The sequence below is a fragment of the Phaethon lepturus genome, unplaced genomic scaffold (assembly GCF_000687285.1).
Source record: "Phaethon lepturus isolate BGI_N335 unplaced genomic scaffold, ASM68728v1 scaffold39525, whole genome shotgun sequence".
In the NCBI taxonomy this organism is placed as follows: domain Eukaryota; kingdom Metazoa; phylum Chordata; class Aves; order Phaethontiformes; family Phaethontidae; genus Phaethon; species Phaethon lepturus.
In genome coordinates, this window is record NW_010543312.1 from 15,903 (window position 1) to 40,677 (window position 24,775).

Sequence of the window (24,775 nt, forward strand, 5' to 3'; positions counted from 1 at the left end):
CTGGAAGGGTTTTTTTTTTCTTTTAAGGAGGAGAAAAAGTCAACTCATTTCTAAGCTAGTCCAAATTCCCACTACCTTGAATTCATATAACACCAGTGAAAAATGCAGCAAATCGATTGTCACCACTACGCCAGTCTCCTTTAGCTCTGAATAACATTAAAAAGGGCATACATCAAGACAGAAATTCGAAGGGCAGGCTGAAATTCTCCAGTTCACTCTGTTGCACTCAGGGAAGAAAACAAGGGACATAAATTACGAGTGAAACCAAATGTTTTCTGACCAGCATGGAACAAGCCTACTGTGTTTGTAGTGTGTGTCAGGACTTGGGAACACCTCCTGGTCGTGGCCCTCAAGTCCTTCCAGCACAGCCAGCATTCTTCCAGCTTGTTGAATCTTTTGGGACTCGGAAAAAGTATTTTTAGCTTTAACTGCTGGCTCAGCCTTACCACAAACTATGTGGAACCTATTAACACAGAAGGTGCATTTTTCATTCTAATAAGGTACAAACTATTTGTACTAATTCTACAAAGGAAAAATGACAAGCCTATTGCAGAGCTGAGCCAGAGTGTGTCTCAAGTTCTCCAATATGAGTGAACAAAGTTAAATGCCTAATTACTGGTCTAATTTACAGGATGTATGAGAATCTCTGGTGCTCACTGCAGCCAAAGGGAATTACAGAGGATTAAAAAAAGTAAGTAATTATAGATTAAAAGAAAATTAGATCAGGACACTTATGAGACACCTAATTTTGCCTGTAGGAGCCTAGCATAAGGCAACTGTGATTACTTTTGTCTATGTCTTAATAGCTATTTATTCCAGTCATTTAACACAGGTTTTTGCTTAATTAAAGCCACATAAGCTATCTGAATACAGTATCTTTGTAGCACAGCCTGGACTTCAGACATAAAAGCTCATCATCTGGCCCTCCTTTTAAAAGTCCTATTCATGCCCCATCCCCTTTCTCCTTGGCTTAGGCTTGCTGCCCGTTTGCTCCAAGGCAGGGCCTCCCTGGCACCCTGCCTCTGCTAGCAGGAAACAGGGGTTCTCTCAGTCCTTCGGCTTTGGGTTCACTCCTCCTTTGCAGCAGAGGCAATAGAGAAGGAGCACATGTTTTTTCTTTTGTTTCTAAACAACTGCTACAAGCTGCTGTGCCTGCAAGAAGCGCCAGGATCACAGCATGGTCTGCTCTTTACCCCCAAAGATGTGTTGCATCAATATGCAATTTCCTAAGCCACATCCACATTAAGCAAGACAATGGAAGCATTTATAAGAAAGCGTACATACATATAGCTTCACCTGTATTTGTCACTAAGTCATTTTAATTAGACTAAACAGTGTGCAAGACTGGTCCTACTGCAAAGTTTGGTCATTTTCCCAAAGTTGTAAAAATAAATATAAAACAAAACCCACACAGTCTGCTTCTAAATCCGACTACTGCATGCAAGATCTTGTCTGTACAGGGATGGAATATTTCCACTGTTTTCTCACAGCAGTGCAATACTAATGCAGAAGTAGAAGCTTAATAAGGCTAGCTTCTTTAGTATTGCAGACAAGAGTTTACATTAAGCCAGGCTGAAAGCAGCATTTCTTGTAATCTCTGTTTTCATGCAATATAGACCAGGTATTTTTATTCCTTTTTATATTTTTTATAAAAACAACTTGTAGGAAATATTTTTGCAGGCACCTCTGCATAAAAGTAGCTATTCTGTCTCCTAAATCGAGATGATGTTCCATTACATTTACAAACCCAGTGATGAATAAAAACTGAGACCAAAGCTCTGGGTTGGTCTCAGCTGACTTGGAAGGGACGGTGCAGAGAAACTATTAATTGTAGCATCAAGAAAGGAAATTCACAGTAAGAAGTTAACTGTGGAAAAGCTCATGTGTGGCAGAAGAGATGGAAAAGCCTGTTCTAGGCTTAGGGAGCAGTCTGAATAAGGCATGAAACCAAGAAGGAGAAGACTGAGGAAGCAGCAAGGCAAGACGGATATCCAAAAGGGGTAAGAGGGAATGTCATTAGCAATGTGGGTTGGGTAAGATTGCAGAGGGTTCTTCAAATGAGAATGAGGAATTCAAATTTAATACAGAAGCCACAGGAGAGAGTCAAATCTCAGAATGATACAGCCAGAGAAGCAAGAAACAACTAACAGGACATTTTTAATACACTGGAGAAATGAATGGTGAAAACAAAGACAAACCAAGTCACGGAGATCAAGGTAAGAGTTCGGAGTGAGAACAGAGAAGGAAGGATGAGTTTCCACGAGACAATACAGCAAAAGAAACAGCAACTCTTGGCAAGGACCTAAATATGGAAAAAGAAAGAGCAAGAAGTGATATGTGGGAAACTACCCAGGGTCACCACAGGACAGAAGTCGTGAGGGATTAGGAAACCAAGCAGCAGCTCAGCTTCTACAAATTGAGTGTGTGATGGCAGCTAGGCAGACAAGAACAGATGTAAGATGGAAGAGACTGGAAAGGAGACCGAAAGCAACAGCAGGGATCTGAGAACTGCCAATGAGAATAGTGCTTTCTCATTTTTGTTCCTTGAAAAATAAAAATACATTCAAGCTAGATTGGGCAATTTCTCATTCTTCCACATCCCCCCAACTCTTCCAGCCAGTATTCCCTACTAACCTGGCATTTGAAACTCTTCAAATACTCGGCCCCCACCTGATCTTCTCGCTCAAACCCCGGTGCTTTCTTGTAGCTGCCAGCTGCTGTTACTGAGTCGGAAGGAAAACCAATGGTCTCCAAGCTGTGTGGCTTTCCAATGGCACCAGGAGGAGACCCACATATATTAGATGGGCTTCCGAGACTGCTGTTCCTACAAAGAATCTAGTAGAAGGAACAAGTGTCAGGAAACTACAGCCAGCAAGTAGCAACGACTCGAAGAGGAGAGGCATCCCACAGAAGAGCTCATTTACTTCACTGTGCATCGATTATACTGACAGTCAACACAAGCATACAAGCTTCCAGTAAACTAATAAAAACCAGGAAAAAAGCTCCAGTAAACACTGGATTTATACAGTCCCACAATTATGGCTTTATTGTCATTACTTTGTCTGGTAGTGCAGTCTTACAAAAACCGACCTACAGCTCTAGTGACATTTATTCTTTCTGAGGCCTCAGATGCAAATGAACAAGTTTCCAAACCTGACCAAAACTCTCTTCACTTTCCTTAGGCTACAGTGAATCCTATCTGCACTCTGAGTAGTAGTGTGAAACCTGGAAAGGTGTGCTATGGCAGTCAGAACAACCAAGCATATCTGAGCTACGTGTAATACTGCATCTTTTGACTTGCAGCTGGAAATCTGAAAGTTTTAATGCAGGCACAAGCCAAATATTAACAGCTGCATTAAAAAACCCAAGGATTTCCAACAGTTCCATTCTTTGGACTATAACCAGGGATCACAGCCACATGCAACAAGGCTCGTTTTGCACTGTAGACGAAGCCACAGACAGCAGCAAAGGATATTAAGAAGAGTTTTTACAGAAAGCGCCTACCTGGATCAGTGCAGATATCCCATTTCTCTGGGACAAGAAATTACTTGCCTGCACTGGCAAGCATGACTGTGCTTCATACAACATTTAGACAGCTACTGCTACCACAGATTCAAGTGTGGCACAGTCTGGGCTGGCATTAGAAAGAAGGAGCATCCTACAATGTTTTGATTTTATTTTTATACATTCTGCTGTCCACGCTTCCCTACAGTTGCAAAGATACTACTCACTGTGGTGGAGGTAGGGCTAGTTGGCAGAGTTCCTGATTTATTCCACACCTACAGTACAAATACAAAACAGAACAGGCCACGTGAGGCTGGCTGCTAGAGGGACCTTTTTCTCTGATTAATTCATCATGTAAAATGATCACCAGCAAAGCCATATTTGTTTGCAAGCTACATACAGACGCCCTGTGGAGTGATGAAGTCACAGAAAGACATGCATTCCCGTTTGGCATATATCCAAGGATTAGGAAAGACTGTTTAAAAGACTAAGAGCTTGCAATAGAAAAGACCTAAACAGTCTATTAAGTGGAAGATATCTTCAATTTCATTGCAGTTTTCAGAGAATTTAGATGATACATTAATAAGATGAAGGGGTTTTGTTTTTTACTGCTTTCCAGTGTTATTTAGTGAGAGGAAAATAACACGCCCAGAGTTTCAAGATCTGTTTGGAATTCTAGCTGCAATCAAATTCAGGAGAACTATGAACTGTTTGATTGCCTTTGGCGCTAGTAAAATCAAACTATCAGCTTCTCTTTTCAAAGAAGGGGAATAAGATAAAACAGAGGTCCTAAATGAGTTCACCTCATTCCAACCAGTTTCAAATGAGTTAAACTCATGTCATTTTACCTTCTCAAAACCTCAACCAACCATTTGAAAAGGTCACACACCTTATCAACAGTAGTGCAAACAGGAAAGACTTAACGAACAAAAAAAAAATCTCAGAAAAAAAATGAAGTGGTCTAGCATTCCATGGGCTTCTTATCTGTCTATGTGTGTCTGTTCAGCATTTAAAGATCTCTCTCAGTGTATGTACAACTAAAATAAAGTACTACCAACTATCTGTGGCATTACTTAAACATAATCCAGAGTTTAGCTATCTCCAGAAGTAGAAGAGGGAGGGAATCGAGGATATCTTATAATGCAACAAACACTATGCACAGGCTAAGCCTCTGAGATTACATATGTAAACAAACTCGATTGTAGTTATGTACTTTAGATGTTATTGGCTCACAGCCTTTAATTAAAGTACTTGGAAACTAAGCCCAACATGTACCTCCAGACAGGAAGGAGTTGGACTTCATGTGCGGATGTATTCCACTTTCCTGAAAGTACATCAACAAACTTCGCACAGAAAGGAAGGCTTAGAAATTTTATAGGTGAGAGGACAATACTAAAACCACTAATCATATATTCTAAACAAATAGGTCCCTCTAAGAAGTGTGAAGCTGAGCTCTAAAAGAAAAATGTCATATCCTTTTGGCTTTTGGATACTTAAGATTTCTCTTCTTGCAAGAAAGAAGTACAGTGACTCAGAGAAACCCAGATTTGTAAGATATGGACATGGCTTCCCCACAGTGCTACATACATTGCTAAGGTCTGGGGCATGTGGACTGGAAGGGCTGACAGGAACAGAATCACCAGCTGCCGATGGCATATACATCACAGGGCCTGTCTGTGTTGGGCTAGACACAGCTGAGGACTGCTGTAAGTCTTCACTGAGCGCAGGCTCTGGAAGAAATAAAGAGCACATGGAACATTAGTCAAAGCTGTACAACTGCAAGGGAGCATAAAACGTTTAGGAACAAGAATATCTAGATATGCTTGAGAAGAAATAGCACCTACTTTTAAGTACAGAGGCAAAGAGGAATCTTATCTGGCAATAGGCTACTACTTATCTAATATTCCTTACTTTATTACTGTCATCATTTGTACACTGTGCTGCTCTTTAGCCCATTAACGCTGCTCCAAAATTATCTTCCCTGCATGAATTGTGTGTTATTCATTCAGCTGTCTTGAACTAAGCAGAGCTTTCTTCATTGCTAGGCACAAAGTTGATGGGTGCATTATAATTAGCTGAGGGAGATAAGTTTCCATCTGCGCTCAGTACAAACCATTAAAAAAACATAAATTAATGTACATAGGCATATACAAAGTGTCATTGGCTCGGAAGGTAGAGATGCTGTAGACTTTTAGTATTTACATCTAACACAACCCAGCACCTTTACAAAAACTATATAACTGACATTATGCCTGTATCACAACAACATCTTTAAAGTACTGATTTCAACACATTTCTTGCTAATAATCTGCAAAACTCATACTAAGAGCAGATATAATAAATGGACTCCTGTTATTTTAATTGAATTAGGCCCTCTGTGTTCACCTTGCTAAGAGAGGACTAAAAGATACAACTCTAAGACAGCACAAGAAATAATCAGGTTGGAATGACCTAAGTGCCACAGAATGGCACTCTGGCTTTAAAGTTGTATAGTATCAAGTACAGTAATCTTGTTAGGAATAAAGCATCTCCTAAACAAAAACACTGTGTTATACACAAGGGAGTTTGCTAAACACTGTTTCTTTATCAAGATTTCATCCTCTCTTAAGCTTGCTGGATCATACTGGGTAGGTGCACTACTGTGTTTTGGGCCATTATAGCCCACAGCTCTAGCTATAATTACTGCTTGTCGACAAGGCTTCCTGTAAAAGAAACTGCAGAACCTGTAGGGAATTTACTCTCGCTATTCCTTGACAAAGGCAGCAATTACTAATTCCACCATTTACAAGGATAATCAAATAAAAAGAGATCTGCTCAAGGCCAGGTAGTGAGTCAGTATCAGAGTCAATCTATTGACTTCTGAGTAACCTGCTCTAATTGCTGCAAATTCAACAGTGAGATTGGAGTGCAGAAACTTAAGTCGGAGCCAAAGGACCAGGAGCTAACCATTTACCTACAAATGTTAGTACCCAACTGAATACAGAACTTCCACAACAAAACAGCATCACTAGTTTACAGGTGATGAAAATGAGGATTGAAATAATGCCCTATAAATCCAGGAGCTAGCAAGAAAAGAAGACTGGAGGAAAAGCAGACAAAAAGCTGCATATTTTTCTCCAACCTGACATAAAAATTTAAACTCTAAGCAAAGCTTCCTAAGTAGTAAGATAGTATTTAAGTTTTTAAATGGATCAATACATTGTCTATAGTTAGAAATTTTTTCCTCAGCTTTTAAAAATACAACACTTTGCAACTTAGCTAGGTACAGTTCATCCAGGTACAGAAGAGAAGCAGCCCTCTCTGTTCCAGTCCTCCCCAGCTGACATACAGAGAACTAAGTGAGTGAGAGGGAACAGAGGGAGATACTTCACGAGGTGGTGCAGTGAGAGCCCAGGGCTGAGTCCTACAGACTACCTACTGCCTTAAGCTCTGCCAACATCTCCCACGCTAGCACAGTTTTATAGGAATTATCAAAGTTAATACCTTGTTTCTGAAAATCCTTTACAGAAGTTCTAGTTTAGTGGCCCTGTATTTTAAACTATCCGTTTTGGCCAGAAGCACAAATATCTATGAAATATAGAGAAGCAGCCCACGTACGTTCTACATGTGCAAAGGCACAGAAGGGTCCTCGGGGACAGCTGCCAGACTGCTGCATATCATTGCACTTGGTGGATTTGTAGATCTAAGAATGGGGAAACAAAAAAAAAAACAAAAAAAAAACCAACAGACATGAACAGGAAAAAAACAGTGACCAGCAACCCAGGTACAAAAGTACTACTAAGAGACTCGACAGCAAGATAGAAACACAGATAAAAGGCACAAAGGCCAGCAGAGCTCAGGGTGACCATTTCAGCGCTTTGCTTCAAAGAAAGGAAAACCCACTACGGTTACAGAAACACCAAAATATGCCCATCACAGCTAAGCTCACCCAAAGATCAACCCATCGCACGTCAGCTCACCCAAAGGTCACCATTTGCCATAAAGTCCCTCAGTCTCACTGGGAGCTCCATGGATATTACAAACAGTAAGAGGTAGGAAACAGCTGACAGTGACAGCACAGAAAGCTACAGCCACATGTTTGCAAGGAAAATAACAAACCGTTGACAATGATTGTAGGAAACGGATTATTCCCCTTCCCCCCAGTTTGACAGGCGGTGACAATGGTTACTTTGCCGATACAGGCCCAACAAAGCTTTTCAACACTGTAACATGAAGCAGACTAGGACAAGGCCTTAATTACACTTTCTGTAAGGATACTGGAATGCTGGGCATGCTCACAGCTAAGAGCTCGTTGGTTTTTAGCACCAGTTCATGGGTATCTATGGTTTACTGTGATCGTCATCAACCAAGAATTTTTCCTTAGGGAACCAGATGCTGTATGCTCACCTGCAAACCCACACCATGCTTTCAAAAGGACCCCCCACACATGAGACTGCTCTTATACTTGAGTTTTCCCCCCCACTTTTCTTACCTCCTCCCACATAGTCTACCAACTGAAAGGCATCCCTGTCAAGCAGCTGACTTTCAGCTTACTTCCAACATGCAGTTTCTCTGTATCCCAGGACCACACCACAAGCAGCCCTCACACCCTCCCAGCTGGCACACTCGTGTACTTCATAAGCCTGGAATGCTTTTGCTTTTCTAGTCAGCTACCAAAAAAATCAAGCAGGCTACTGTACCTCTGGATGGAACTGCTGTTCTGTGCGAGTGTGGCAGTATTGGCATGAGTCTCCATTTTCACACTTACTGGGATCTCCCCACTCATCTCCATGTTTCACACTGGGACATGGCGAAGATCTGTGTAAATAAGGCGGCAGGAAAATGCATCTCACAAATGTGTTTTGGGCTCTGCTTTCCTCAATCGGGAGGCAGGTTCAGCTGCCCACCCTCAGCTATACAATCTGTTTGGCTGGCTGCTGCTTCCCCAGCCCCCACCCTGCTGCTATCACACCTTCTTCCCCCTCTTCCAATTTCCCAATGGAAGAACAGGGCTTAGCTTTCCATCCAAAACTGAGTGCAACCTGAACCAACATAACTTAACAAAATTAGCAGCTGATGTGATTAGTGTCAGAGATGCTGGGTCTGGTTTCTGTTTTGGACGCGTACATTCATAGAAAGCTAATAAGTTAATTGGCTAATCCTAAAACACATAATACCCTTACAGTGGTATGTTTCTAGGGTTATAGTGTGACCATGGGGAAAAGAGGCTGAGTCAGGTCACTGGGGAAAAGGCAAGCCCATTTTCTTTCTCCCAGACAGGAACAGTTTCTTTTTCCCCGTTCTGAATTTTTACGTGACCTACTTCCCCTGCTCTTTATGCTCTTAACCATTCCCTCAAACAACAGCAGAGGGAAGCAGATAGCAGCAGCAGATGCCTTCATGAAAGGCAGCCACATCAGCTGGGGGTGGGGAAAGCAACACAGAAGTCAGTGGAGAAGCTTTCCCTTCTTCCCTCCCCAAAGGGCCCAGGCAGAGGCAGAAAGCACATGGCTGCTGCCTGAAGACTGGCTTGGTGTTTCTGTTTCTCCAGAAGGTGTTGGGATTAATGTTCCCTTGATTTTTATTTATTTATATTTTTTAATATGGGATTTCAGTGCCAATTCAAAAATTTCTGTGAATGCTGGGGGTGGGGAAGTGAGAACATCCATGGTATTTTCTCTCCTGGCTTTCTGGTCTGCTCTTACGTTTTTCAGAAAGGAACTAAGGAAAAGCCCCACTGAGACCACAACAAAAGCTCTGTTGTGCTGGAGGAAATGAGGGCCTATAACTTGGATGAAACCCGTTCAGGGAGATGCGGCATGCTGAAAAATCCAGTGACAGCTAAGTGACAAGAACACCCCGGTGCCTCAAAAGCAGAGTCTTTAGCAGTTGGTTAGGAATGCATGTCCGGCTACAGTATTGGTCATACCATGCCTCACGATCCCCATCACCAGGCGCACACAACAAGCAGCTTGATGATTCTGAACCCTTTACCGTGAAAACACTGCTGTGTGAGTTTGTCTCTAGATGGGAATTAAAACTTTATTTTGTTTTCTTATTCCAGCTCTGCTTTCTAAAGCAGGAGTTTATATGGTAAGGGGAAGCCAGACACAGGTTCTGTTTGCCATAAACCCAGAACTGTAATGTGATTTAACAACAGTCATTTATTAGAGATACTGGTTCCCATATACAGCAAAATTCCTTTAGTTTGTTATCTTGTCTCCTAGGCAGAAATAACAGTCTATCACATCTGTCAGTACAGGCCTTGGAGACACACTAAAAAACTACCTAGTGGACAAAATCCTAGATCCTTCATTACAGATTTCTACTACATCTCACCACTCCGCTGGGAAATAGAATATCCAGGACCACAGTACCTGTATTTGTGTTTTCTTGGGCTTCTTCTTCTGTCTTTGCTATTGTGGTAGTAGGGACAGGCATAACCCTGGCGACAGAGGCGGGGGGGTTTCTTACATTGCTCTGTCTTGTAATTTCCCAACACATATGTTGTATCTACAAAAGAAGCAACCAGTTAGTAGGAAATGACCATGATCTACATTTACTATACAGACATTTTTGACAGGAATGTGTACTTCACAAACACCAGACCTTTCCAGCCCCCACAGACCTTCAATAACACTCACCTTGCCACCTTGGCTCCTCACTGAGTATTTTCTCTATCATAGCATGGCTAGCAGCGACTGCAGACTGACCCTCTATGCCACCTTCTGATGTAGTCTGACCATTCTGCAAAGCCTCCATCGCCTGAAGCTCCCTTCGTGGACAGAGTTAAATGAACATACAGACTGAGCAGATGAAGAGACAGATAAATGTGTATAAAAACCGACATACTGCAGTGTGGTAGCAATTCCTAAGCAGGTGCATTTCATTCATGCATTTTTTTGTCAGAAAATCTGTAGTCAAACAGCAACTGCAATTCATGTTCTTCATTCCCTGGGAATTCCAGATGCATTATTTGGACCCTGCCATCAGACTTCAGACCACCGCACAACTAGTTTAAAGCGTGCTCCCTTTCCCCATTTTGAGTATCCTCCCTGGAGATTTGTACATTTGCCTTATTAGGAAGGGATATATCATCATCACTCTAACACTAACCATTTCACATGAAGTAGTACTGTCCTTCAATCATCTGACTTTTCATTTGGGTACAGAAATAACCCTTTACATAGAGAGCCCCAACCTCTACTAACCTAATGTCATACACTGGAGAGCGTAGATCATGGGGCCCATGAGCGAACGCGCAGTGGACTCCATTCTTCGTGCAGTTTCCCTTGGAGTCTGTCTCATGAATGCAGATTCCAGTTTTGTAGTAGCGCAAGTGATACCGCCTCTCTGTGTCTCCGGTAGTTCTATGCAAGAAGGGACACCTGAGGTACAGAAGGAGGGAAGAACAGCCGAAGTTTAGTCAGACAGGTGATGGACTCAACACTACCAGAAGACATAGGGCCAATACAGAATGCTGCAGTTGACTATACCTTTGCTAGCTCTGCCCCTTCTCCTATGCTGTGCCTTCCACCACTACACAGAACCCCTAAACCTGGCCCTACACAGTATATAATAGTTTCCCTCCCAAAAAGACAACTGGATTATTAAGCCAGCAGCATTATTCTAGTCTAGTGACTGCCAGGGATCTGGAAAAGAGCAAGGACACTGTCAAGGCGTTCTGATACACTAGCCATGATTGAAGGGACATCACATGGCACATACCATTTCCTCAGCAGCCCATCTAGACTTCGTGCTGTTACTGTTTCCGCGACAGTCTATCTATAGCCAGATGCATCCTTTATGCAGAGCACGGGACAAGAAAGGAGAATTACAACACTACAATTTTAACTGATGTTTTGTTTCCCCTCTTAGGCAGAAAAAGAACAATCTACACTGAGAAATAAAAAAAAAGAACAAGATGGAATAGGTAAAGTTTAGATACTGCAGCATCAAACTAAAAATGCAAATCAGGAAAGAGTTCTGAGACAGCAACAGTTTTCATTCACCGAGTTTGAGCCAGGTACAAACCAGTGATCTAGAAGAAAAAGCCCCCAAATATCTTATTTCCAGTCCTTTCCAGCTCTCTTCTAACAAGGATGAAAGTATTGAAACTGAGGCTTCAGGCTGGGGGATTATTCTATTCTGCTGTAGTCACAAGATCTTTACTTAATTGGGACAAAAAAATATTGTTTTCCTGATAAACAGCATTTTTCTGTGTGTTTATACTGGCACCATGAAAGGGAACAGAAATTACATTTTTCTATAGCATCTCTATATAAAACACTCCCTATATTTGACCACAGTTTAGCTATTTATTCTTCCATGCATGTCACGTGGATAAAGTTCTATTACTGGGTTAACCCTTTAATTGCTGGGGTCTGCCACATGCACAGCAGAAACACTTACATCTCTGCTCCAGTTAAACTTACCACAGTCACAGGGAGAGAAGACCAAATAAAACAAACTCTTCCTCATGTTGCCTTATTCCTGGTACCTGTCATTTCCCTACTGGCTTCTTAAAAGTTCAGGAAGACAAAATAAACTGGTAAATAACCAATATGATTTAAAAAGCTGGAGATAAATAATTCAGGGGGCAGACTAAAGGACAAAGCTCCTCCTCTTTCAGCAATCTTAAAAACTAAGCTACGCTGCCAGTGAGCAAGAGCTGTTATTTGACAGTCAGGGACTTACAGGAACAGAGTCTTTCTGAGCCCATTTGTCAGTGAGCTGTTTTTCCCACCTCAGCTTTGCTGAAGATGCCAAGGCTCATGAGGACAGTGAACACAAATTCCCACCTAGAGGCACTCTTAGTATCATCTCTGCAGCACACGGGTTGCTATTACAGTTTTTATATCTGTTCTCACGTTACGTATGTGACGAAGCTGCTTTACTGCTCACTTCCCTCACCTCTACAAGAACTGGCTGGAACCATCACCTGGACTGATCCCAAAAGCCTAATGCCTGAAAAGCAGGGTGCAGTCTTTACTTACTCATCTCCTTCTGGGCAGATTCCTGTGGTCTCGTCATACTTGGTACAGTAAATGTCAGGACTGTAGTTAAATGTACCATCCCGGCGGCGGATAGATCTGCGACGACGCTGGTTGACAAAGTGCCAGTGGAAGCAAGTGTAGGGCCGGTGCTGAGTGCACTTGTGCTGCACGAAAAGAGGGCACTGCTCCGTGCGGAACTCCTTCAGGTAACTGCCGGCAGAAATCCAACAGCAGGAGGTTAGGGCCAGGGTGCTGGTCAGAGGCAATATCAGCAGAGTCCAGGCCAAACCGAGCCGCATCTGTCACAGAGAATCCTGCTGTCCTTCCCACACCCTCCCCTGCTTTCGCTCTCAATAATGGACGCTGGAAGTTGCTGCTTGCCAGTAATGGGAAGATACCAGTTACCAGGCCAGTTAACACAAACATGAATGCTAACGATAGCTGAAATCACTTTCTCTTGTGCCCTTATCATTTTGAAGAGGCTTTTCATGAGCTTGGAAAACAGTTTGTGAGAAAATAGAACTCTTAAGTACCTTTCTATCCATTTCTATCTCTAAATCTGAGACCTATCTGGGCAAAAAGGGGTTTCCTTCCTAAAAGATACATGTTCAGTTTAAAAAAAACAAAAACAAAAACAAAAACCAAAACAAAACACAAGCAACCCAGTAAAATACATTTCTTTGGAGCCATGTGTAAAGCTTCAAGTTACTGAAAGATTTTTAAAAGACTTTTTCCTGCATTGTCCTCCTGTTTAACTCTGCTTCTTCTTCAGTACATGGTTGAATACGAAATTAAAATGAATCAATTCCTCTCTTGCAATCTTGTGAATTCAGGACCCAGTCTTGAAAAGCAGGATAACTATCCTCAAACTCCTGCCTGTTTATATGCTTTATTTTTAATATGTAATTCTCTGAAAGTACGTGTCTTCTGTTATCCTGAGAACTACAGAAGTCACAAGCTTTTATTTGTGACACTAATAACAGCCTCTAAACCCAGATTGTAGAGGATTACAAAATGGTTTAGATCAACATAATGATCTGTGATCTGTGTGTAGATGCTTACAAAACCCACACTGCCTGAAACCCACTAGCTGCCCTGTATTTATAGGGACCGTATGAACGGTTCAAATGGCTCAGACCCAAATCCCACCGGATTCGGTCTCAGAGACACTTCCAAGAACACCACAGACAGCCCAGAGCAAGCAGACATCGGGTAACTGCCTCCCACAATAAGTCACATTCTGGTCTCTGACATTTAGAGATCAGCTTAAACAGCGAGTAACAAAATTTGCCGGTCAAAATAGAAGTGCTAGTATTCTGCTGGAAGCAACAGGATGATGTAACAGCAGATAACGGACTTATTTTAAACTGCATATGTACTCCGAGACAACAAAACGCAGTATAGGAATTTGTCAAGTATTCATTCCCATATCAGACAACCTTTCTATCCTATTTCTAAATACATGGGAAGATTTATGATGCCCAAAGATGTATTTACAGATAACATCATCATGCTAGATCCATTCTGAAAGCAACATCTGTAAATAAAGCCTCCTTTCCTTCTTACCCCTGGCTTTAGAGAAAGCCTCAGGAAAATGCACAAATTCATGAAGAGAGAGTATCACAATAAAGATCCTTCCTACATTGGATTTTGCGAGCATGAAAGGATAAAAGGTCTTCCTCCTCTTTGGCCTCCACATACACGAGACTTGCAGGTTCCACTGCTTCGCATCCACGACCGCTCGGGGCTGGGGAGCCTCCGCAGCCGGCTGTAAACTCTTTTCAACCCAAGCCCATCTGTCCACTGCAATCCAGTGTGGCTGGGACAGTATCTGCATTGGGGCCCAAGGCTTAACATCAGAAAAACCAGAGCCAGCATGCAGAAACGGGTCTGTCTGGAGTAGGTGAGGGCTAGCAAAATCACTTTGTTCCTTTTCACTTTTAAAAAGCTGGCTCCATTCAAATGGAGATCACTGCTCCAACCACAGCAGCAATCCATCTCAAAACTGAATGCTGCAATAAAATTAATCCATGCTTGAAAAGCTTTCTAAGCTGCTGGACCAAATACCGTTGTAAAAGGTGGGACTCCACAGATTATTTTATTTTATCAGCGTACTAATAAGACTTAGAACAAAAGTGACTGTAACGACATTTAGGTTAGAAAGTGAATTAAGTAAACTTAAGCAGCGTGATACTTAGACTGCTCTCCAGAGGTACTACACAGTCAGCAACCAGTCCCTCCCACCCATACATCTCCATGTACACCTTAGAGACGTGAGGTTGATTACTCCCATTTTACACACAGAGAAACCGCAAAACAGCTGGCTACGTGCCCCAGCCAGTATCACACAGCAATCGGAGTCAGCAACAGAAACCAAGAGCATTTAAACTCCTCCATCTTCACTGAAGTGAGTCCTGGGCTTAATTTGAAGAACAGCATCCTGAACCTCTTCAGTGCTCTGGAAACTAAGGGGAGATACCAGGCCTAAACAGCCTGGGTATCAAACCCAGCACTCCAGACTTCTAGTGATAGGCGTCTACGAAACGCTGTCAAAAACCCTAAAATTTAACAACTGCATGATCAACCGAGCTGAAGCAGCTTCCCTTTAGCAGGAGAGTTTAAAAACCGTACACACTGACTAGGGATTTCAGTCTCTGGAGTGTCAATTGTTGCTGAAGAGCATTTGAAAATTAATTGCATTTCATGATTGGCTAAACTCCCTGGAGAAACATTTATTATAATGTAAATGAGAGATAATTACATAAGTAAATGGTTCACCTGAAAAGTGTTTAACACCTAACCTGCTTCATCAGAAACTCATTCTTTAATGCTGTCTATTAAATAAATGATCTCTCACTCTTGATTTCAAAGCAAGTCCTGCAAACAGTGCCATTGAGCTCCGCACAACACATTAGCTGTGCATGATCACCTCTGCAACAGACCCAACAGAGGAAAAGGAGACTTGTCACATTAACTCAGTCATTTCAAGCCTTTCAATCACTGCTTTGGGTTTTTGTTTTTTTCCAAGCCACTACAACATTTTAAATCACCCTCCTCCACAATAGCCTGAATGGTAAATTGCCTTACAGCCCTTTATTTTCTTGATCCATGGAGTGAGTTTTGGCTCCTCTGGGAGAACATGGACCACTCAACCAGCCACTTTGTGTTAAAATACATGAAAGGCATCTAAACCACATGTGTTTTGGGAACATAGAAAGGATACACAGACTGCACTACTGTAGTGTGATGGCTCACAAAGCAGAAAGCCATTAATATTTCAGTAGCCTCTTTGCAAAGGCTCTAACCAGAAATGCAAGGAACACTCATGACAGATTCTTCTGGTGTCAATGGTCTCTGTAATTTTTTTCCCAGAACAGCTGAGAAAAGGAATTTTTGAATGACCCTTGAAACTGAAAACATGTTGATAACGGGTACACATTTCATAGTGTGTCAGCCAAACGCTGTGTCTGTACAGGAAGAGGAAATCCAGCAATGATAAATTGCATTTCTGAACTCCTCTCTAAAGATTTCAGGAAACTCTACAGCCCCCACATGAGGGGCAGGAGAATTATTACCCCTATTTTATATAGGAATTACTTCTATATTTATTTAAAAACAAAAACGTGGAAACTAATCAGTTCTGTGTTGGTCTACTTTACATGCACTTTTTTTGGTATGTGTGTATACGTCATATTTTCAAAACCATATAATATTTTCTTTTTAAAAGTGGAAAGCACATAGCATGGTCGTCTTCTGATACTACATTAACATCAACAACTACAGCCACATTCCTGGAGGAAATGTTATCATTCATGAGTCCTACTAAACAAAAACAAATGCAATTCTAAACAAATAGGACAAGACCAGCCGGAACAATGTAGATCAAAGTTCCCCCATGCTGAATTGAACTTCCTACTGAACAGGATGGACACTACTGGAAATGAAAGCTTATTTCACGAGGAAGACAAGAGGAGAGGTTCTTAGACTAGCTTTGGAGCTGCAAAGTATTAGAAAAAAACAATGCTACTTCACTGAAGTTCCGCTTCCTCTGGGATGAGATGTGGGAAGGGGCAGTAATCACTCTCCGCAAGAATTTACACTAGCTGGGGAACTGCTAACTGTCTTTGTTAGTAGCATCTTGACTCTCCAGGGCAGGGCAGCAAGTGTTTACATCTGCAGCTAGTAACTGCGGCTGGTTCCCCCTCTGCTCTGGAGGAATCGACCAGCAACCTGCTCTGGGAGTTGCAGGGAAAAAGAATCAGCAAGGTGAGGGGAAAAGAAAAAAAATTGTACTTCCAAACACTACCACCAGAAAAAAAAAAATCAAACCTACAAGGAAGGAGGGGAAAAAAAAAGGAAAACAAAGAGAAACCAAGAAGAAACTCTAACCTAGAAACATCATTTTTAAACTCAACAACTGCAGCCTTGTCCTGGTCACATTGAGGGCAGGCTGCTGCAGAGATCTCTTGCTTTGCTGCAGCTTTACTGGTTTGGCTCTGTTCGCAGCTGGGGCACTCAGGTGGCTCAGTACAAGAGGATACCTACGCCCGTACCGCGTTCAGGGCTGCAGACTTCCTGCCAAACTTGACATAAGTCACACATGCAGTGGCATGAGCTCAATTCAGGAAAATGTGCTGGTAATGCATGGAGACAGCTGAGCACTAAATTTCTCGTTAAAAGCCTTACCCGAAAAGCTCCCCGAAATCAGTGGAAGATGCACACTGACACCAAGAGAGAAGTCTCTGCTTTGTAACGGAGGGATCAGGAAGACTGGGGAGAAAAACAATAGCAAGGAACGTGGAAATGAAAGGATTAAAGCCAACTCTTCCAAACTCTTGTTGCTCCCGTAACGCAAAGCCGGTCCCTCCTTTGCTTCCCACACCCCCTGCGCTATTTCAAATCTTTATGTAGGCCCCAAGATGAGCTCCTCTCCTTTGCAGCTCTCCTTGCTCCTCCCAGTCAATGCCCTTTCCGCCAAAATTCCTTTCGGGCCCAAAAAGAGCACAGAGGCTCATAAACAGAATCCAAATCTTCTGCAGCCGTACAACACCAGAAAGAAAACCATTAGATAATTGTTTGGCTAATCCAGACTAAGACACTGTCTGTAAATGTAGGAAAATAGTGAGATCTAACACCACCGCCGTCTAGATTTCACATGCATGTGGGGGTGCGTTTACACCCATGGAACTATGCTGCAACACCCTCAGTAAAGGCCCACATTAGGTGGTTGGTACCAGCGCTGTTTATCTGGTGTTAGACCAGCATAAACCATGGACATCTTTTACACTAGCAGGCAGGTCCACGCTCAAAGCGCTGGTTGCTGTCAGAGGGGCTCCATCCCTGCAGCGGCTCCTTGGTTAAACTAACCCAGAGAAGGAAGCTCAAAGCTGCATTCAGCCAGCGCAAGCTCTGGTCACTTCTGTAGAGTCCAACCTGGTGTGGACACTTCGCTTTATGATTAGCACTAATATTAGGAATTACTAGTTCAGAGCCGTATAAAGATTCTCAGTACTAGCCATTGTCCAGAAGAGCCCACAGAGGCAAATCTAATCAAGAAGTCTATAAATAAAGTGTTTGGTTGTGTGTTTGTTTTTTTTTTTTTTTAACCAAGGCTTAAGTTCTGGTAAGATTTCAGATATCAGGAAGAAAATGCTCTTCTGCCATTACTTTTAGTAATTAACTATTCCATTTTAGTCCTGTCTGCTTTCTCTCAGCAGGGGATCACACTGGCAAAGATAGAATTTCATGGGCACGAAAGTACATGGGAATGCTGGGGACTTTTGCTGGCACTTTTATTAAATCAGTCATGTCCTGTGTTTCAGATGGGACTGCATGAGGCCATAGACCTCTTTGTAAAGTTTCAGGTGTTCCCAGTTCACCTCACTGGTGGACAGACATCCTGCCTCAGTCTTGCAGTCTGAATGACAGAGGTCACTGCTCTCAGCTGCTCATCAGCTTTCATTTGCAGGAAGCTTCTACTGGCACCAATCTGTCCAGACAGCAGGCTGGAGAAAGTTTTCATAATTCAGTTTAGGAAAAAAAAAAAATTAAAAATCACCATCTTAGCTTTAAAGTTTAAATTAGCATTTTGAGCTAACTCAGATAAAATTATCTGAAGTAAACCAGGGTGTGCTTAACCAGCAGACTGCCTGCAAAGCAGGCAGCACTGCAAAACCCAGGAGAAAATATCTAACCGTAGACATAGACGTTTCTAATTCAGTAATGCTTATCTATTGAAAATATTTTCAAAACTGCTATTTTCTTCTTAAACTCAAACAGACACCCCAACACAAGAGGAAAAGAGCTGTCCATATTTAATCAGCGGTCAAAATTCATTTCGCCCTCATAAAATTTTATTGCAAAAGATGATATCATTCACATTTTAAGTAAGAAACCCATGACTCAATTATTTTATTTTACTGAACTGTGGTATTCCAATTGAAATGAGTCAGTGGTGCATGACAGAATCTACTTATTCCAACACGATACTCAATAAAAATCCTGCTAATGCACCTTTCATTTAACATATCATTACTGGTAGAGAAAACCTATGATATGCAGCTCTGACACTGCTCAGGAGTTTTTGCTCTTAGGGCAAAGAAGATATTCCAAAGCAAGAGGGGAAAAAAGGAAAAACAGGATATTCTGGAACAGCTATTCAATTTCTCCACACTGGCAATTCCCAATAACACCCTTACACATCTCCTGGCAAATCAACAGGGCTACTAGAAGGCTTGGCTTTTTAAGGAATCCCTCGGTGTGGCGAGGGGTTCGGCAGGTTGCCTACCTCGGGGCTTCTATTGCTTCCAGTCACCATGGAGTCCAAACCCTTTCAGCAGAAGGGTTTGATAGCAGCATTCCCATGGCATCTTATAAAATGCTGGCATTTCAATGCAAAGCAAGCTTCCTGACAGGGAACATAGCCTTCAACTCCCAAGATTTCTTACAATTCAGGAGGGAAAAAAGGTGAAATGAGCAATCTAACTTCATAGGAGTTGTAGTGCCTTGTTCCCAGGGGTGGGCACAAGGCAACCAAATCCCTCATCGACAGTTGCAGACTACCAGCAGCCTGGTTTACAGCCTGCCTAAACCTCTGCAAGGAAATGTTTAGCATCCTTCTAGTAAGAGAAGTAGTTAAGACAAGTCTGCTTCAACAAACAATATTTTTCACTTATTGGCAGATGTAATCTAATATTGAAACAGAGCCTCACACGAATCACTGCTGAATATCAAACAATAACAAACACTTTTAGCAACAATCTTGAAGATTTTTCATCACTATTTCAGGCAAAGTTCTGACCAGGTTCTACCAGTAATCTTTATCAGTTACTGTGGCTCACCACTATTGCATATTTCCCCATTTTCCATATTTAATGGCATTTTTCTAAATAACCTCACAGACCTGACCAAACCCTCACACCAAGGCTTTTGCATATGCCATTCATCACTTGACACAAAATGCAAAACATCTCTCTTTCAGTACATCTCAACAACTATCAGTCTATTTGCCTTTCCATACCCTCAACACCCAGGTGCAGTTTTGTAAACCTTGAAAAGATTAGAAAGCATTTAAACCTCAAAGAAAAATATATGGATCACTTTATAAAAACAAAAGGCTGACTGTGAATGTGGGGAAGGAGAAAAGGATGAGGAAAAAGTTTCAGTAAGCTCACATCTGTCAAGAAGATAGACTTCACATGCCTCAGTGTTTTCTTTATCACCTAAATAAATTGAACCATCAACTGGAAAAAGGTCACACAGCAGACAGCACTCTGTGATTTTAAAGCTGTTAGATTTCCCCTTCTCCATTAGAGCTTGACAATAATGTCAGTCTAAGGGCAAATAAAGAAAGTGAGAGTTGGAGAGACTTATTACAGATGCATGGAGTTGGGCTTCTTTGGTTGTGGAGCGTTTTTTTTTTGTTTTAAGAGTTCATATAACTCATTGTGTACCTTAGTGATCAAAAAGACAACTGCTCACATCCACAGCCCATGGCTCCCCCACTTTTTGCTACAGAAACAGGGAGGCAACACTTGTAAGTTTTCCTTTTTCTAAGCATCTGATTGATTTAGCAAGTTAAGTTGAGCTGGAAGCTTCCAAATAAATGCTGAAGGATAGCGTGTACTGCAGAAACTAAAGCACAAACTGCTAGATCACAGAAAACTAAGGATAACACACCAAGTACAAAAGTCTTAGTCAATGATAACCTGATAGCTACTGTAACTCTATTTCTGGGTTTCAAAGCAGATCATGGGGTGGACAACAATGCAACTAATTCAATTCAGCCGCGAGGAAAGAACTATATACTACCCATACTTCCTAGATAAGCACTTCAACTGAGCGACTGCAAAAGTCTGTGCTAAAAATAACACGTGTTGGCAACTATCAGAAATGATTGGGACATTTTTCAATGAAAAGAAAAATGTCAGACACAAACAGTTGTGTCTTGTCTACATTGACAAACTAAGGAAAAACAAAGAACGACACTACAGCATGGTGCCAGCCCATCACAGGAAGACAGCCTTGCACCAGTTTCAGGCAAAACATTGTTTGGTTTCCACAGTTAGAGCAAAAATGGCTTTGTTTTCTGAGAAATACCATGTTGTAGCTAAGTAGCTCACCAATGCTCTGTCTTGATGAGGAAAGAAAAATCAAGGCTTTCAACTCTGCGTTAACTCAATAAAATGAACATTTATCACATTTGTGAACAGCCAAGACACAAGCTCCACTGACTTACAATTGCGTTACAGTCTGCGGGTGTCTGGGGAAAGAGGTGCTTGTTCAGACTTCCCTCAAGCTGTGCAGCCCTTAGGCTTGGCATACATCGAGTTGTCTCATTCAAACCAACAAATAAAACAATTTGAGTCTTTTTTTGGCAGTGTGCTCTCTTTAAAAAGCATAAGCTTGCTGTGTCGGTGGACCATGAGCTGTGTATGACAAAGCCATACCAAAAAATTCCATTTGAAACAAGTGTTTGTTTACACAGAGCTTTCACCTTTTTAATTAAAACAATCCAAGCACAGGCACATTCAAACATTTAACTGCACTACATTTGAGGTTTCCTTGAAAGCCATTCAGCAAGATCCAGAACTCTGCATAAAGCCTTGAGTTTACATTTACATTTCCTTGAATTTGAACTCTTTTCTTCCCCAAATTAGTTGGCCATGAATATGTATTACTTGATATGACCTCAAAATTAACTAAGCATTTAGACAGTTCATGCAATGTTTTAAACACACAGCCAATTTTTCCCAAGTTTAAATGACATATTTTCAATTTGACACTGATAGTGTATGTAAACACCACAGCTGTGCCTGAAGGACAACTCCCTGTTTTCAAACATGGATCACCCCCAATTGGGACAACCCTCATCACTCTGTGGGTTGGTTTCTGCTCTACGAACTATTTAGCTGCCATTAATCCTTCCCTACAGCCCTCGTGTAAGTCCTGAGTCTATGAAAACAGGATCACATTGGAAGAATTATTTTTCAGTAACATGTGGGTTGCGCTTAACTGTTGCTGTGAAAATACTCGAGCTTACTGCATCCAGGCAGCTGTACGCTCCTGAAGGTTTATACCTGGTTTAATTGTCAGCACAATGTATCAACATGTGCTTAAACATGAGCAGCTAAGTATTTTAGTACTCATTACTTCACAAAACCATCCATCCACAAACTTGTCTATTATGGTCATTTATTCAGCTTATATCCAGATAAATTTTCTATCCTATGTCAACTGAATCAAATAGATGATGCTTCTTTATCCTAACGTTAGTGTTTGTAGCCTCAGACACATGGACAACGTCTGCAGAAAGGCAGAGTTCAAATGGAGGAGTTAACACACATCAGGTTTGCTGCACTAGACTACAATGAATTAAGGTCTGAATAAGACACTGATGTCTTGTGCTGTAAAAATTAAAGTTGCAGGTTCCAGTAAAGTTTTTCCACACTATGCTTCTCTCACCATCGATTCAATCACTAACAAAGCCTATGCAGGGCTAGCCACTGTAGAAACACTAGGGAAGGCTGGGAACAGGGCTGGGCTGTTTTAAAACTTGCGTTACTCACTCTGCTAGTTCTCTAAAACAAAACATCCCACATGCAAGAATTTGTAAAGGCTAATTCAGAAAAATATTATTTCCATACAAGCCATTACACAGCTCAGGGTTTCAGTTACAGATTTTTATGAGTATTTTTAAGCAGCTGATGTTCAACATCTTGTCTCACGAGAGGCTTCAGAAATAAAGCACAGTAGCCTTCCTTCTCCTGACCACACCAAGAACCCTCATCATTTAACAAATGGCTTGTAGATCAATTGCAGCTCCATGTTCACAACAGTTCTAAGACAGTACGTGACCTGTTTGAACATCTATACTTACACTGGACCAAAACCAGAAAACCAAAACTCCACAAGAAATGATGGATCTAGAGTGCTCTCATCCAGACCAATCTACATTTGAAAATGAATGGGCATCTGCTTCTTCTCAGGTTAAACGCCAACCAGATTTGCAGCAGCCTCTTTGGAAAGGCTTACATTTGTGGACAGACATTTTCTGTTGTGAGTTTGAAACAAAACACAGTGATTATCTAACAAGCATGAACCTGCATCCCATAACACATGTGCCAGCAAAAAAATAAAAGCCAACTCTTACTGGTTAATTTTGAAGAATCAATGTTAGCCATTCAGTCGATTTTCTTTTCCATTCAGCACTCAAATCAGACTTCATCCGTGCCTGCTACAGCCCAGTCGACTCTTTCGACACCCCGTAAGGCAGGCACACCTCAGAATAAAAGTCCTACACACGCAGATAGACTGGTCCAAAGCAGCACTGTCATACAACCCCATGCCAGACTGCACTTCAAACAGGTACGTTGACATCAAGATGCGTAGCAGCTCTCCACCAAGGGGAGAGCAGTCAAATCCCCGGCAATACCACAACTTTGAATTTTCCATTTTGACTAATCAATACATGAATAAATCTTGTGGCACTCTCAAGATATTTTAAATGGCCAAACAATATTTTTTGTTGTTGCTGTTGTTGCCATAAAGCTGCACAATTGTCCTGAGGCCTCTGCTGTTTTTATTTCTGCTATGATGGTAATATTCAAGTGATATTAATGAAAGCTCACAGCCTGCTGAAAATTAGAGGAGAAAAATCACCTCTGAGTATATTGGGTGTGGACTGACAGCTTCTTTCTGAACTGTGGTGACATGTTGAAGATGAAGGCTAACAAGTAAATCTATATAGACTTTAATTAATTCAGATTTTTGCAGATATTCATCAGGTATATTTTCAAGAAACTATTTCCCTTTCCATATGTGCATGACTGCTTATTAATCTAAAGAAATCCTAGGCATATGACGATAAAAAGCAATCCAACCTTAATTTCCTCAACTGTAATTAACAGTGCCATCATTCTTAATACACCAGTATGCCCTACTGAAACATATTTGCAATTTTTGTCCAACAGATAGGTAGGGGTGGCCTAAGATTTTTCTTGTCTGACCACAAACTTGGTGTAAGTTTATCTTCTGCCAGTGTTCTGACAACTACATTCAATTAAACATCTCTGTCTTTTGATAAGAGATAAGAATCAGGCCAGTATCAAGCATTTCAGTGAGCTAGCACTTTTATTGCCATCATCGCACTTCAGCACTTAAAATTGAAATTTTTCAAAGAAAACCTAGAACTTCCCTTGTTGTAACAATAACCTTCTAAACATGAATGAACACTACAGCAGGGTGAGCATGTAGGAGTCAGAAGACAGCCTGTGACAAAGCTAAAGAAGAGAAGAAATTGTTGGTATTCATTTTAAAGGAACTTTCATTCCAAATGATATTTCAAATGTCAAACTGGTATTAACTGCATCAAGCACTGATCAAAATACACAAGATGGAGATGGCTGAGAAAATTATCACAGGCATCTAAATTGGCTGTCATCACTAGGTGGAGCTTGAGAAAGTACAAGCCTTTAGCATATCCCGATGTACCCTTCTGGTGAGGCTTTGTATTTTTGATTGCCCTGCTACAAAAGACAAACTCTCTCTCAATAAGGTAGAGAAAAGAGGCAGCTAAGAAATTGCACTTGCTCTACAGCCCACTGGCACGTGAGCGTTCACTAATGTAGGACACTAGGGGAATTGCTGGCTGGCTCTGGGCACGCAGAGGGCATAGCTTTCGGTGACAACTTTGCACCCAATTTCCAAGTGATGTGCTGAATGTTACAAAAAGTTATAGAGTCTTTATAAGATAGAAACCTCTGTGATTGTCTCCTCCGTGTAGTCCACGATTTCAT

The 24,775-nt window shown here is 41.6% G+C and overlaps 1 protein-coding gene across 1 annotated transcript in view; it reads right to left on the bottom strand.

The window, feature by feature from the left end:
* The window catches only part of UNK (unkempt family zinc finger), a 39,691-nt gene that overhangs the window by 10,187 nt on the left and 4,729 nt on the right, over positions 1-24,775 (bottom strand). The window contains exons 2-10 of the mRNA XM_010288312.1: positions 12,480-12,689; positions 10,695-10,871; positions 10,128-10,258; positions 9,861-9,996; positions 8,184-8,301; positions 7,102-7,186; positions 5,092-5,234; positions 3,732-3,779; positions 2,635-2,835 (exon numbers count right to left, since the gene is read on the bottom strand). Of these exons, the coding sequence (XP_010286614.1) occupies positions 2,635-2,835; positions 3,732-3,779; positions 5,092-5,234; positions 7,102-7,186; positions 8,184-8,301; positions 9,861-9,996; positions 10,128-10,258; positions 10,695-10,871; positions 12,480-12,689 (1,249 nt within the window). The remainder of the gene's footprint in view (positions 1-2,634; positions 2,836-3,731; positions 3,780-5,091; positions 5,235-7,101; positions 7,187-8,183; positions 8,302-9,860; positions 9,997-10,127; positions 10,259-10,694; positions 10,872-12,479; positions 12,690-24,775) is intronic.